The 14,849-nt window shown below is 37.9% G+C and overlaps 1 protein-coding gene across 1 annotated transcript; it reads left to right on the top strand.

Annotated features, from left to right (window-relative positions):
* The first annotated feature begins 3,575 nt into the window (after positions 1 to 3,575).
* On the top strand, positions 3,576 to 4,266 carry LOC134368970 (sex-determining region Y protein-like). The gene is given in 2 exon segments (XM_063085204.1): positions 3,576 to 4,205; positions 4,207 to 4,266. Coding segments are annotated over 2 exon segments (678 nt in total). The 5' UTR covers positions 3,576 to 3,587.
* The last annotated feature ends 10,583 nt before the right edge of the window (positions 4,267 to 14,849 follow it).

Here is a 14,849-nt window from a genome sequence, read left to right as displayed (position 1 = left end):
TTTAGCATGATTAAAAACAAGAAAGAAAGAAATGGAAAGGAGATTTGACTCCAAAGTCCCAGAAGAATGAGATATTAATTACAATTTTTGAAGTCTAAATTTAGAATATCTCTATTGTATCGCTTCATTTATTTGATGTGTCTTTCCACAAAGAGTTCACTTTTGCTGTTGTGTATTTTACCTACCTTTTCCTTTGTTGCTTGTTTCTTTAGTGTCCTGTAACATTGGGCTTTAAAGAACAGCCCCGTAGGCAAGCTGCAGGGGAAATGGACACATAAACAAACTTAAATGAGTGAACCACAGCTGGTATAAGATTTTGGCAGTAACTTATAACCGTGTGTGTGTGTGTGTGTGTGTGTGTGTGTGTGTGTGTGTGTGTGTGTGTGTGTGTGTGTTTGGGTTTTTTGGTGGCTGGCTCGTATAGGGATTCAAACCCTTGACCCTTGATCTTGGTGTTAAAATACCTCACTCTAACCAAATAAGCTAACTAGCCAGTCCTTGAGTGCATTTTTGATATTTCAAACCATTTTAATCCAACAACCAGGGCCAATATTTAGTCACTCTATCCATGTGCAACATTAAAAGTTCTTCCAGTATTGAGGCTAAATATATGCTCCCCTGAGCTCCTGGGACACAATTCCCTCCCCCAATTCAGTAAACCAAAGGTTAAGACACTATTGTGTTATAAGACTACATACGATCTTTTGGATTCACTGATGACTATGTCTCAGCAATTGTTAAATATTGCTGCATTAATTAGACCCACAAGCAATCTTAAATCACAGGTAGTAATATGGTCTGGTCAATGTTAAATCCAAATGGGATTGACTAATAACAAAGATTGACTCTGTCATGTTTTGGTGGGGTTAGGAAAATGCTGGAAAGACATTGGATTCAAGTAATTTCATGCAGACCCCAGTTCCTTTTTAAATCAGAATAAAAACAAATAAGAGTGACAGAATAATAATTTAGATTATTCCAATGAGATGAATTGCACTTGATTCACACATATGTATTTTATTCTCAATTGCCAAACCTTGCTTTATAGCCCTAATTTAAATTTCTACAGTACACACAGGTGCAGTTTAATGCCGTATACACAATAAAACCCACAAAAGTTATGTGAATTTTCTCTATTTATTCTCTCTAATTTTATCTCAAAACATTCCCATCAAAATACAAATATATGTGAAGGCTGCCTGGTCAGCTTAGTTGGTTAGAGCACTGTAAAACCAAGATCAAGGGCTGGGGTCCCCATATCAGCTAGCTACTGGAAAAAAAGAAAAAATGCAAAGAACTACAAATAAATGGTTGATATCATTTTATAGATGTAAAATAAATTCTCCCTTCCTGTCTATCCCCCATTTCTGTGTTAGACTGTTACTTGAAAGAAAGACCAGTGCCTTTTAAATATTTTTAAGTGGATCACCACTTTAATTTCTCCAAACTTGGAGATATTTTCACCTATTTCATGAAGTGAAGCATTGGAGAAATATTTCAAAATCCTAACACATGCCACGCACTATCCCAGGAGCTATGGACCCAAAAGCAATAAAAAAAAATTTCCTTTTTTTTTAAGTACCACCTCTCTCCCACTTTATGTTATGGTGTGCATATCTGTGAGGTGTTTTGTGTGTGTTTGTTGTTGTTGTTTTGTCATTTTTTCCTCTTAAATGGGGCTAATACACATAAAGTGTACAAATTAAGTCTACAATTCTATAACACATTCACAATGTTGCGCTACCATCGCCTCTATCTAGTTCCAGAATATTTTATCTTCCCCAAAAGGAAATTCTGCAGTAGCGACTTCACTGCCCCTCCCACCTAGTCCTTGGCAACCTCTACTGTGCTTCCTGTCTCTATGTATTGGCCTCTCCTGAATGTTTCATACAAATAAATAGAATCATTCAGTTGTGAACTCTTGTGTCTGACGTCTTCCACACAGCACAATGTTTTCAAGGTTCATATGTGTTGGACATATCATTTTTTCTTGTTTTTACTTAAAATTTTGTTTTTTTATTTTTATGTAACTGGTTGGTAGAGGAATCTCAACCCTGAACTTTGGTGCTATAACACTGTGCTCTAAGTAACTGAGCAACCGGTCAACCCTGAAACGCTATATTCTTTTTCTCATTATTAAACAATTGTCAATTTTAGAAAACCTGTTTTTGTGTATGAGTGTAATTTAATCATCTTATTCTGTATGAAGACACTTTAAATTGGATCAAAGAAGAATATATTACCATTTTATTTGTATTTTGAATATTAAACTTCACTACATGGCAAGGATATAAATAACGGGTTTCATACATATCTCCTGACTGCATATAGGTAATTATAGTTTTGGAGTTTCTAATGTCAATACACTGTAACGTGTATTGAATAAACCACATAGGATATTTATTTTATTTTCTTAGGAATTTTGGCATCATTCTTATTCAGTCTCTGTGAAACTTTTTAATTAGCAGAGTCCTTTGCAACCTATAGTTGTTGCTCCCGTTTTGCAAATATGTCTGTAAAACTTCTACGAGGGAAAGGTGGGGGGAGTTTTCTCCTGTTTTATTTCAGAAAAGATCTCATATGACATTTCCCAAGTTGACTTCAAGATTTATTTGGAGGAGGTATTCAGTTACTTCATGTGGTAAATCATGAGCTCAATTTTGAGGTAGGTGGAACTGAAATGTAAAAGATGATAAATGGGCTACTCTAATTTACTGGACAGAAATTTAATTTAGATTTGTAAAAGACTGTGTTTTAAAACGTGAACAAGACAATGACTTAAAAAAGACTAGTCTACTGTCTGCCAAAAAAAAAAAAAAAAAAAGTCCCTTTTCGGTATGTCTTTGTACTTCACTGGAACTGAGTTTCAAGGTCATCTTTTTCTTTCAACGGAATGATGCTTTAATGTAGTATTAGCTGTTCCAGAAAGTGGCCGTTTAATAACTGTACGTGTATATTAATATTATGATACTTAATTGTTAGCAGAAACAATGGCATAAAACTCTCAATTATCTGCCAGCAGAAAATTTACGTAGAATTATCAATTACATTTTACATAGACATGAAGAAGCAAGGATAGTGATTACTATTAATTCAACATCCAGTGGTGTGTCTATGTGTATGCTTAACAGAATTAGGTTCTCTTTAAGTTCTGTTTATGTGAAGATAATATGTATCTACAACGATAACGATAAACATTTGCATCTGTCTTTGCTATACCTTTGATGTAAAAGGGACAATAAAAAAATAGGTGATAAAATTTGTTTTTCTTTTGAAGGACAATAGTAGAGTCTTCAGGTCGGCGGATTAGCAGTAGAGCAGTTAACGCAATTTGTGATTGAATTACTATGTTTTGCTTCATAAGGCTCTGGTTGGTAGTTTGGTAGGGGCGGGGTCGAGGGAGTTGTCCAGGGCGGAGAAATGAATATTTTATTACAAAAGTTGAGATAACAAAGCCTCTGGCAGAAATAGGTTTGGAATAGTAAAATACGTTTCCTGACGCTTAGGCTTTTGAGTTTTGTCTCTGCCACAGTCCACCTTTTTTTTTTTTTTTTTTTTTTTTTGGAAAGCGGTCATATACTTTCGCTATGTTCAGAGTATTGAACAGCGGTAGTCACAGCCCTGACGTGAAGCAACAGAATATCCCCGCCTCCAGGAAAACCTCTTCCCTCCTTTGGACGGGCAATCCTAGCTCAAATGATCGGTGTGAAACGGAAGAAAACGGTAAAGAGAGAGGCCACGACCGGGTCAAGCGACCCATGAACGCATTCATGGTGTGGTCTCGAGACCAGAGGCGCAAGATGGCTTTAGAGAATCCCAAACTGCAAAACTCAGAAATCAGCAAGCGGCTGGGATACCAGTGGAAAACGCTCACAGAAGCCGAAAAATGGCCATTCTTCCAGGAAGCACAGAGATTACAGGCCATACACAGAGACAAATACCCGGACTACAAGTATCGACCTCGCCGCAAGGCTAAACTGCTACAGAAGAGTGGACGTTTGCTGCCCGTAGACCCCTCTTCAGTACTGTGCAGCCGAGTGAACGTGGACGAGAGCGTGTACACCTTCACATACAGGGAGGGCTATACCAAGGCTGCATACTCACGAATGGAGGACCAGCGAAGCCATCCACAGCCGATGAATACAGCCTGCTCGATGCTGCAACAGGAGCGCCTCAGCAGCTCCTCAGACCTGAGTGGCAATCGGGGTAACACTGGCAACACAGACCTACGGGGACGTTCCTTTTTACCCTGACTTACAGTCCTGACTTCAGGTTTAGTTTCGATACTGATTTCTTTCCTCTCGGCATTCACTTTAATTTTAGTATTATTTCATCTTTGACTTAATTCCAAAATAAGTATGTAAAGGTGTTTAACATTTAACGTTTATGAATTAGGACCTTCAGAAATGATTCGACCTCTGTTTATGGTTATAACAGAGTGCTTAACTTGATGAGGAGGTACTCCGCTCTGTTGTAATTCACAAATATACAGATGAGAAACATACGCAAATGTTATAGAAAATATACATACACATATATGTGCAGTGCGATGGAAAACTATGTAGCGTGACCAGTCCTTCCAAGACCACGTGTTCACTGGTCTTTCAGCTTTTTTGCGCGACTCTGTCTCCCCTCCGCGCTGTGCAAACACCGATTTTGCCTCCATTTGCAGTTCAGTCCGTAATGGAGCACTCCATATAAATCTGTGCGCTCTGACGTATACTTTGAATCGATGATAAGTAACGTCTATCAGGTAAAATAAAATCTTTAACTCGTGTTCGCTTTTACATGTGTATGAGAGTCATCATTTCGCTTGTCTTTTTAAAATTATTTTGTAACACTGACAATCTACTTCTTTCCAATGCCAATTAACTCTTAAGTTTATGAAATAAAAAAATAGAGATAAAATGTTGAAACTATGGACTGTTCAGACTATGGGGTTGGGAAGATGGGGACTGGGGTCCAATATGGCTAATTTGTTGAGATTTCAATGATAATCTAAACCAGAGACGTTATAAAATTTGCACATAAGCTAGAGTAGAAAACTAGCAATTTACCCAAAAAAGGCATCACTTTGTAGAATAAAAATAAATCGATCTTCAAAATACTTGTCTTATATGAAAATCAACTTTTCAGTACATACATTCCAAAACCCAGCCCCAGGTGATAACACTAAAGTCAAGGGTTCAGATCCATGTACAGGCCAGCTGCCAAAGGAAAGAAAGAAACAAACAAAAAACCCCCACAATGCCCCAAATAAGAAAACTCTGAAACACTAAAACATACATTACAGCTAAATATCCTGATTTTTGAAACAAAGCTACAGGTTCAAAAAACAAGTTAATTTCACAGACCAATATATATGTATAAATATATATATATGTGTCTCTCTATATATATATTTTTAAAGGTGACCGGTAAGGGGATCTTAACCCTTGACTTGGTGGTGTCAGCACCACGCTCACCGGCCATCCCTTTATGGGATCCGAACCCATGGCCTTGGTGTTATCAGCACCACACTCTCCGGAGTGAGCCACGGGCCGGCCCAGAAACAATACTCTTCATCTGAGCTTTTATGTCAAATAAAAAATATGTATTGCCCCTCAGCTTCCCCCCGACCCCCACCCCCCCCACCCCCAGGCTGGCTGACAGGCTGGTACAGGAATCAACCCTAGACTTTGGTGTTAACAGCATCATACTCTAACCAATTGAACTAATTGGCCATCCTCTCCCCCACCACCACCACCTGCAATATCTTTTAAACAACTACTTGAACTACTTTGTGATATTTAAAACCTCTCTTTCAAATCTCCAAGAAATAAACTATATTTTGATCTTCATCACTCTAGATTAATTTTCCTTTTCTTGAACTTTTCTGCTTGGCCAAGCTATCACGAGAACGCTGAACCTTCTCACAGCCTCATCTGTGCACTTCCTTGTAAAATCCAGTTTTAACAAAGAACCCTGCTAAATCAATGTACTAAGGATTTCCTCTCCCTGTATCTGATCACCCTTAATGTCCTCATCCTCCACAATTCTCCATCTGGTCACCCTGGCCTGACTTCAGCAAAAACCAGTTAGGCTGGTTTAGCAAGAATCCCCTTTACCCCTGATGACTCCTCTCAGTAATTTTCCATCCATGGACCCACACCCCACTCCTCGGCTATAAATCCCCACTGCCCATGCTGTATTTAGAGTTGAGTCCAATCTGTCTCCCCCACTGCAAGACCCCATTGTGGTGGTCCCTATACCTACTGTGATGGTCCTCAGTAAAGCATTCCTTACCATGCCATAACAGTACCACTGAATACTTTTCTTTGACATTTTAAATAAATAAAAATAAAAATATTAGTGCAGCTTCTTTTGCTTAATATAAGAAGAGAAAGGCATGTATTTCATTCTACTTTTGTTGGGCAGACAAATGGACGCTTTCGGGTTTCAGCTATAACAAACTGGACGCTTTCTGGTTTCAGCTATAACAAACAATGCTGTTCTTGGCACATTCTTTCTCATGTCTGATGGGAGAAGCTCTGCATGAATTTTGTGGGGTACATACCCAGCAGAGGAACCGCTGTTTACATATATTATTTTAGCAGTATTGAAGGGAAGTATTTTTGTTATTTTAAATAGAAATTTAGACTATAAGCACTAAGTGTGCTTTTGATTTTTAATGGATATTTGCCACATTGCACAATGCCAACACTTAAAATGTACATAGAGGGGGTCAGGGATCAAACTAAGAACATGGGTTTTAGAAGCAAACTCTCCACGTTTGACTCCCTTCTCTGTCACGTAGTATAAGGCCTGACACTGAAAGATTTACTTAACCTGTCCACATCCCAATTTCCTCAGCTTTCACTACCACAACAACTACTTTTACTATTTTTACTATTTTACTGTTACCACAACCACCGTTACCACTACTGACAAAACCAGCCTTAACTGGGCTGTACCAAAGACCAAATGAGTACAGGTATGAAATCATTAAGCGAGTAAATGTATATCAAAGGTACTTAGAACAGAGGTTGGCATTAGTAAATAACTAACTAAATATTGGCTATTTTTAACCCAAAAGTAATTGCACCATCTAGAAATATTTTAGTGGAAGAGTAATGTAGATATCTTTTCCTGATTTACTTACATAGATACTAATTTATAATAACCACTGAACTAGGTGATATTTTTTCCACTGATATTAAATGTCACTTTGTCATACACTAATTTTCCACATATGCACAGATTCATTTCTGACCATTTGCTTAATTCAACAGAGGGTTCCCTGCATCCCTCTAAATATATTTTATGTGTTGGCATTGTAAAATATGACAAATATCCATTAGAAATCAAAAGTATTTTATGTAACTTAATATTTTATTTCATATTAGTTTACTTAAAAAAATGTCTAGTATAATCTACATGAGATCTTGTGCACTGTTGTTTTATTTCCACGTTGATAAACTTTGACAAATGCATATGCCTGAGTAACTACCACCCCAATTAGGTTATCTGAATAAACCTTCCAATCCTTGCATCAACTTTTGGACTTCCGGGTCATTTGTTTAAGGTGGGAGGGCAAGCCAAGCCTCACCTATTGGTAACATTTTGATTGAGATCACAAAAAATTCATAGGTTAAAGTAGAGAGATTGACAAAACTGCAAACATGTTTTGTAAAATCAAAAGCAGCAGTTCTAGACTGCTGATGAGAGGAGTTTAAAGGAGCACTTTATATTTGGGCAGAAAAGGTAAGACTGAAGAAAAGTAAAATATCAGTTTCCAGTGCTCTCAAAAGTGACTCTGTGCGGAAAGTGCAGTCGGTTTGGTCAGGCCCGCTCCCCGCATCATGTGCTTGGTAGGATTCTGCACATCCGTTGTAAACAAATTGTGTGGGAGTCGAGTTCGTGCATATGCACACCCTGGGGAACCCTTTTGGCTCACTGCTGTTTGTGTACGTACGTACTCTTCAGTACGGAAGGCAGCGGCTTTGAACCGCTGGTCAGCAGAGCCTTATGTCTAAGAATAAAGCATGTTCACTTTGCCAGCCGTGGCTGTGCAGTTTTTCTTTCACTTACCTGACTCAGCACCTGCACAGGATGAGATAGAAGGTTCTGTGATCCAGCCCGATAGGCTCTTGCCTTCTTTTTCATTCCTTTTGAGGTGCACACAAATCTTTTACAAAAGTAACTAAGCCTCTTGGCAGAATGACACCCCAGGAAGGTCTTTTTTAACATCCTTGAAGCCTTCTCTTTGAAAAGCGAATATCCGCAAACATAGTACCTCCAAGTCCCCTTGTAGGTGGAGTTTAGCCTAGGCACCTGGCTTGAAGATCTAACCACCTGCTTGTTATACAAATAAGAGAAAATTCCTTTGAAGACTATTAAGAATTCCCAGGTTAACTTAACATCTGGCATAATTAAGTGTTTTGAAAAGTTTAACAGTGAATCAGTTCAAAATCCAAAACCAGACACTGAACCCCTTTTTAGAGTTTAAGAAGTCTCTTTGTTGAAATACAAAACACAGTAAGAACGAGAACGTTTAGTATTGATGTTGCAGGTTAAGTAATGTACTTGGGCCTGACTTAAATTCTCTTACTGTCAACTAAACTTTTTTCAACTGTGTAAGATTGTTTTGCCTTCTTATGCATGATAAAGCTCCTTTTCGTTAGAACAAACAACTATTTAAAAAATTCCTTGACTTTATTAACCCTTGTCCTGTATTTATTATAGTAAGAAACACATTTGTTCTTGGTCTTCTTGAGAAATTAATCGAAATACTCTAAAAACGATTTGGAAAAATTGCAAATATTATATCGTAGATTTTGTCAACATGAGGGATTAATCAAATTATCAGGCCCCCCACCCCCTTTGTTTTGCCAAGTCCAAGATCTGCTGTTTGTTGACAGCAGAGCCATTACGTTTATTCTCAGTGAAGCCTAGATGTGGGCACCCATGTAAAACCCTTATCATAGGTAAAAACTCTCCCTGCCCCCAATTCAGTGATTTTTAGAATTCATGTAATCCAACTGGTCTTTGCATATTCATATTTACTTTAACATCTCCAGAAACTTGTCAGCCAATAAATATCTGGGGGTCTCTCAAAGAGAAAAATCACAAACTCTGAAAGCAACCCCTACTTAATAATAATAAATAAATAAAGCAATGTTTTTCAAATATGCTTCTACCTCCATCTGGTAGAGAAATCCTTTAAGAGAAAAGACAGGGTACCCTCCCCCACAGTTGTTTCAATCAGCCTTTCTAAAGTTATCTAAAGATCTGCAAGCATGAAGGTAACAACATTGTAACACTGTGGGTTTTATAAAACCACTGGCAGAGACCTTCTGGAAGGTGATAGTGAGTTTTGTTTTGCTTGCCCTGGCATACGGCACCCGTCAGCAGCTCAAAGTAAGTAACCGTAAGCAAAATCACTTTTTGCCTCTGGATAAAAACAATAATGGAAATACAGGAGGGTCGCTGGCTAATTAGGTGTTAACTAAGGGACAGGCTGTGTTAAGTGCAATAAGTACAGTGGGTTAAAAAGTTTGTTAGTTACTTGAGGAAAAGGATTTATTTACTTATTTTGTTGTATGAAGGACAGACGTAACATTTTTTATTATATAATACGCTGGGAAGTGGCAAAGCACAGGGAAACCAAAAGAGAGTGATGTCCCAATTTCCAATGGGGGTGCAAAGCTTGTATACCAGTGTTCATGAGAGAGAGAAGGTGGGGAGGTACAAACCCCAGAACAATGGCCTGAGACCAGGTAGGAAAAAGAAGATTTACATCAAACAATGGCAAATTGAAGACTTATCCTCAGGCAAATGCAGAGACTGAATCTATGAACTGACCCAGTGTTGGGAAAATAGAATAATTTAATCAGGCTCCCTCGCCTGCCCGTCAGGTTGGGAGTGGTGTGGCGCATTTTTTGTAAGCAAATTGTTTGGGGGTGGAATTAGTGTGCATGGGCAGCATGGCGACCTTGGCTGGTGCTGGCTGGCGTCTACTGCCTGGGGCATCCGCCCACGTGGCCATGCTCTTGAACCTACCTCTCCAAGGACGTTTTTGCCCGTTACCTAGCTCATAGACCTGCATGTGAGGGTTCTGGTGACTCAGCCTGTTGTGAGGGGTATGGTGACCCAGAATAGCGTGTGAAGGGTTTGTGGCTCAGACTTGGGTCTGTGAGTGCCGGACCCAGCCCTAGCTCGGCACCCAGTAGGAAAATGAAGCAGTATTTACTGACGTTTTGACTTTCATCCAAACTGTACCTAAGATTTTGCTGTTTTTCAATAATTAAGGAGTTGATGTTTTAGAATTCACATCTATGGCTCCTATATCACTATTATTGTTGTTTTTATTGTTTTTACAAATAAATCAACGTGATTTTCATTTAAAAATTTGTGACATATTTAGTAATGATTTATAGAAAAACTATTTCATGATTTGATTTAGTTACAAATCTGGACACATATATCACAGAAATAATGTCATAATATTTGTAGTGCATCATTATCAGAAGGCACATAACATTTTATTCTTGGTGTCTCATTCCTGGTAAGGTGAATGTCAGTCACTTGTTTAAGAGGGTATGTAAAGCTAGTTCTAGGGCTCACAAACCCCTGAGCACATTGTCCAGACTGGGTCACAAACCCTCCACATGCGGGTCTGTGAGCTACGTAACAGGGAAAGGTCCTTGGAGCCATGGGTGAAGTAATAATAGGCTTTATTCAGAGCTAGGAGCAGCCAACCTACTATGGCTTCTGGGAGCATCCTCTAGAAGCTTCACACATCTGCGCCATTAGTCCTTTATACTCGAGTCCATAATCCAAAAAATAAAAATAAAAAAATAAAAAAACCAGATGCACATGCACAATCACCATTAGACAATAATAAGGAGCACCCTGCACATGCGTGTGCCCACCTCAGATGCTCGGCAAGACTCCAAATGTCCAAGGGGACCTGACCATTTTCCTTATATTTTCCCAACAGGGTGACAGCTGGGTGTTCCAAAGTATAGCTAGTATTTGTGTTTTTGTAATTAGAGTATTTCTGTAGAGATACTTTGAGTCCATTTTCACTCATGATTAGGCACCCTTTGGTGATTCTTGTGCTTTTCGCTTTTTTTTCTGGAGAAAATAAGATTTATGCACATATGCGTATGTATATATACATACATGTACGCGTATATGTATATGCATATGTTGTATAGGCATATGCATATATATACGCGTATATATACTTATATATATATATAAATATATATATATATTTCCTAAGCACAGAAGGTAGCATATAGTGGATACCTTTTCGCACTGGTGGTCATTTTATTGTATACCCTGGACTAAACATCAGTTCAGATGTATTGACCTCATTTTGTTTGATCCCTGCACACAACTTCATGGTATGTACAAATTAATGTTGTGTTAAATCACTTTTGGCAGTTTTGGACATGAGTCTTCAGAGTAAATTTCTGGAATTAAAATTTCAAGCTTAAGATAAATGCATATATAGTTGTAAATAATGTCAAATTTCCTGCCATTTTGCATTCCCATTAGCAGTCCTTGAAAATGACTCCACAGCCTCACGAGATGTGTTCTCAAGCCTTTCAAATTTTGTCAGTCTGATGAATGAGAAGTCACACCTAAGTGTGTTTTATTTCTTCTTTTTGAGTGCAGTTTCTCCTCTTTAAGTGAAGGTCAGGTCATTTAATATTTTTTATTTTATTTTAACACTTAGTTATACATAATTTGGGGGTACAGCATGTTGTTTCACTACATGCATATACTTAGCATATTTTGTACCTGTTGGTCCCTTCCTTCTCCTCCCTGGCCCCCTCCTCCCCTCCCAGCCTCTGGTAACCATTATTCTGCTTGACCTTTATGGGAGCCACCTTTATAATTTTTTGATTCCACTTATTAGAAAGATCATGTAGTATTTTGTCTATCTGTGCCTGACTTACTTCAGTCAGCATGATGGTTTATGTCTCCATTCATATTGCTGCAAATGATAGAATTTATTTATTTATTTATTTATTTTGGCTGCATAGTATTTCATTGTGTATCTATGCCAAGGTCTGTTTGTTAATTTTTAAAAAATCCATTTATCCATTGATGGACATGTAGGTAGATTCCACCTCTTGACTATTGTGAATAGTGTTGTGATGAACACAATAGTGCACATGTCTTTTTGATATATTGGTTTCATTTCCTTTGGGCATATAACCAGTTGTGGGATAGCTGGGTCTGAAGGTAGATCTATTTTTAATTCTTTGAGGAACCTCCATACTGTTTTCCACAGTGGCTGTACCAATTTACATTCCCACCAATACTGTAGGAGGGCTCCTTTACCTCCAAATTCTTACCAGCACTTGTTATTTTCTGTCTTGTTGCTAATAGTCATTCAAACTGGATGAGATGATAGATATCTCATTGTGATTTTAACTTGCCTATCTTTGATGATTAGTGAGGTTAAGCATTTTTTTTTTTCATGTGCTTGTTGATTGTTTGTCTTCCTTTTAGAAATGTCTGCTTGGTCTGTCGTAATCAGATATTTAAGATATCACATTTACGGTGGACTAAATTTCCCATGTACCTAAAAGGAATTTTGAAATTTCAATTTTTTCCCCCACTGGAAGAAGTTTACATTATTTCATTTCTGTGTGTCAATTTATGTGCCAGTATTGAATGTTTATTTATAGAGGTTATGAAATGTGCTTCCAAAAGTATTGAAGTCGTTTTCCCATCCTTTCACATTTTTAAATAAATTTTCTTTTTTGATTTTCTTCATTGTTATTCTTACAGATCTATTTTAACATTGTAGAGGGTTAGACATCTTGATTCTCATTTGATTTTTAGAATAGAGTTTTTAGGTAATGCATGTATGTGGCAAAAGTCCCTGGCCGGGTGGCAAAAGCCCACAGCTAGCTGGGCAACAGCCCTTCTAATTAACTATAATCACTGTTTAGGTATGGGATTGTATACTTTTTGATTTTAGAGCCAATAGGTGGTTGACATACTGATCCTGTTAAGAGATTTTAAAGAGTTGCTGTAGGGAAAAATGTGAAAAAATGTTTGCTATGGGCAAGCTGTTTGCTGATAGAAACTTCAGAGACAATTATACTTAGATTTAAATGATGTTACTAGTTTCCATTGCTCAAGCTATAGTTAGACATAGATAACCTCTGTCACATTGCTCATGTCGTAGTGTCCTTTCGAAATGATTGAATCAACTGTTTTTTCTTGTGAAATTTCCTTCTCTTTACAATAAAAAACAGAAGCTAACTCTGAATTAGGGCTGTACCCAGTTTTCTCATTCTAACAGAGGACTTGCTGAGGTGCAGTCACTTCGGGCTTCTCAGTGCATCCATGTAGCTTTGAGTACTCATTTTCGTGTCTCCATTACACAGTGAGAAGTGTAACATAACATGAACTTTATATCAACAAATCATGTCTATTTCCAGAATAATAATAAAAAAGCTTGTAGAAACTTGTTCTGGTGTACGTTGAATATGTAAATTAACTCAGAGTTGACAACTGTAGGGTAAATGCTGGACATAGCATTAGTCCCCACTCCTGTGCATACCAGAGTTCCCTCCCCTTTAAGATGAACAGAATGCTCAAGGGAGCAGAGACCCTAAGTCAGTGAACAAACACACTTGCATCAGGAGAGTAGTGGGTAGATTAGCCTGTCTCCCCAGCCATATCTCAGGTGGGCTATGAGTTTTGTGAGCTGGATGAGGGTCTGCACATAATCCTGGAAATGATTTACTCCCCTATTTTGATCTGTTAACTATTTAACTGTTGTATGTACTCCATGGTGGCACAGATTTCTTGCTGACCAGCCGCCATCAGTATCTATTGTAAGTCTAATAAACAAATGTCTCTGCCCACTGGACCTCTGGGTGATAAACACTATGAGAGTGCCCTCTCAGATTTGGGGCTTGTATGTAACAGTAACCCAGTAACCCATTTTTAAAATCACAATGATTTCAAGCCTTTAATTTCCGTTTTTCAGAAAACCACATTAAGTTACAAAATATAAACAACAGAGAAGACATTATTATTGGCCTGGAAAATATGAAAGAGGGCCAGTTATGGAAATAGCTCTGTGCAGTTTATTCATCATGAACAGATGGGTTCTGTTGTAACAAAGTTCCCCATCAATCCAGCCCATCACTTACCATCTGCAGAAGGAAAAAAGGAACTGGAGGAGAAGAGATTATTTATTGAAAATTTTAGGTCACAGAGACACTATTTTAAAAAACCTCATAATGAAAAAGGACTTGTTAAAAATTAGACTTACTGGTTAAACTACATTTTGACTGATTACCCAAAAACAAAAAGTATTGAAATCCTTACCACATGCATGTTGAAATAGTGTAAAATCATTTACTAAACACTAAAGAGTATTTTTGGTATATAATAAAGACTATAAAAGCATTAGGAACTCATAATCTAAATCTGACACAGTCAATTCAAAAGGGAAAGTAATTTAGAAACATATTTTTAAAAATCTATTGAGTTTGGAATCTCACCTGTTGCCCCACTGACAATGTGTGTCATGGTCCCTCCACCTCCCATTCTGCCCTCCTTCATCTCTGTGTTGATGCTCCATGATGTTTATTAGCATTTCTTCCTCTGCTTCTTTGTCAGATAACTTCCTTCCAACTTTAATTGTGCCTCTCCAAATCCATGCCATTCAGTCGTTCCCCTTCTACCTCTATTTTATCCTCTCATTTTCTCTCTCTCTCCATTACTCAACCTCTCTCCCTGGTCTTCCTCTTTGGGTCTCCTTTTCTCCTAACCACCATCTCCTACCTTGACATTCTCAGGGATGGAATAAAATTCTTTATTATCTG

The sequence above is a fragment of the Cynocephalus volans genome, chromosome Y (assembly GCF_027409185.1).
Source record: "Cynocephalus volans isolate mCynVol1 chromosome Y, mCynVol1.pri, whole genome shotgun sequence".
Lineage (NCBI taxonomy): Eukaryota > Metazoa > Chordata > Mammalia > Dermoptera > Cynocephalidae > Cynocephalus > Cynocephalus volans.
Note: the sequence above shows the minus strand (reverse complement) of the source record. Positions and strands in the feature narration are given on the sequence as shown.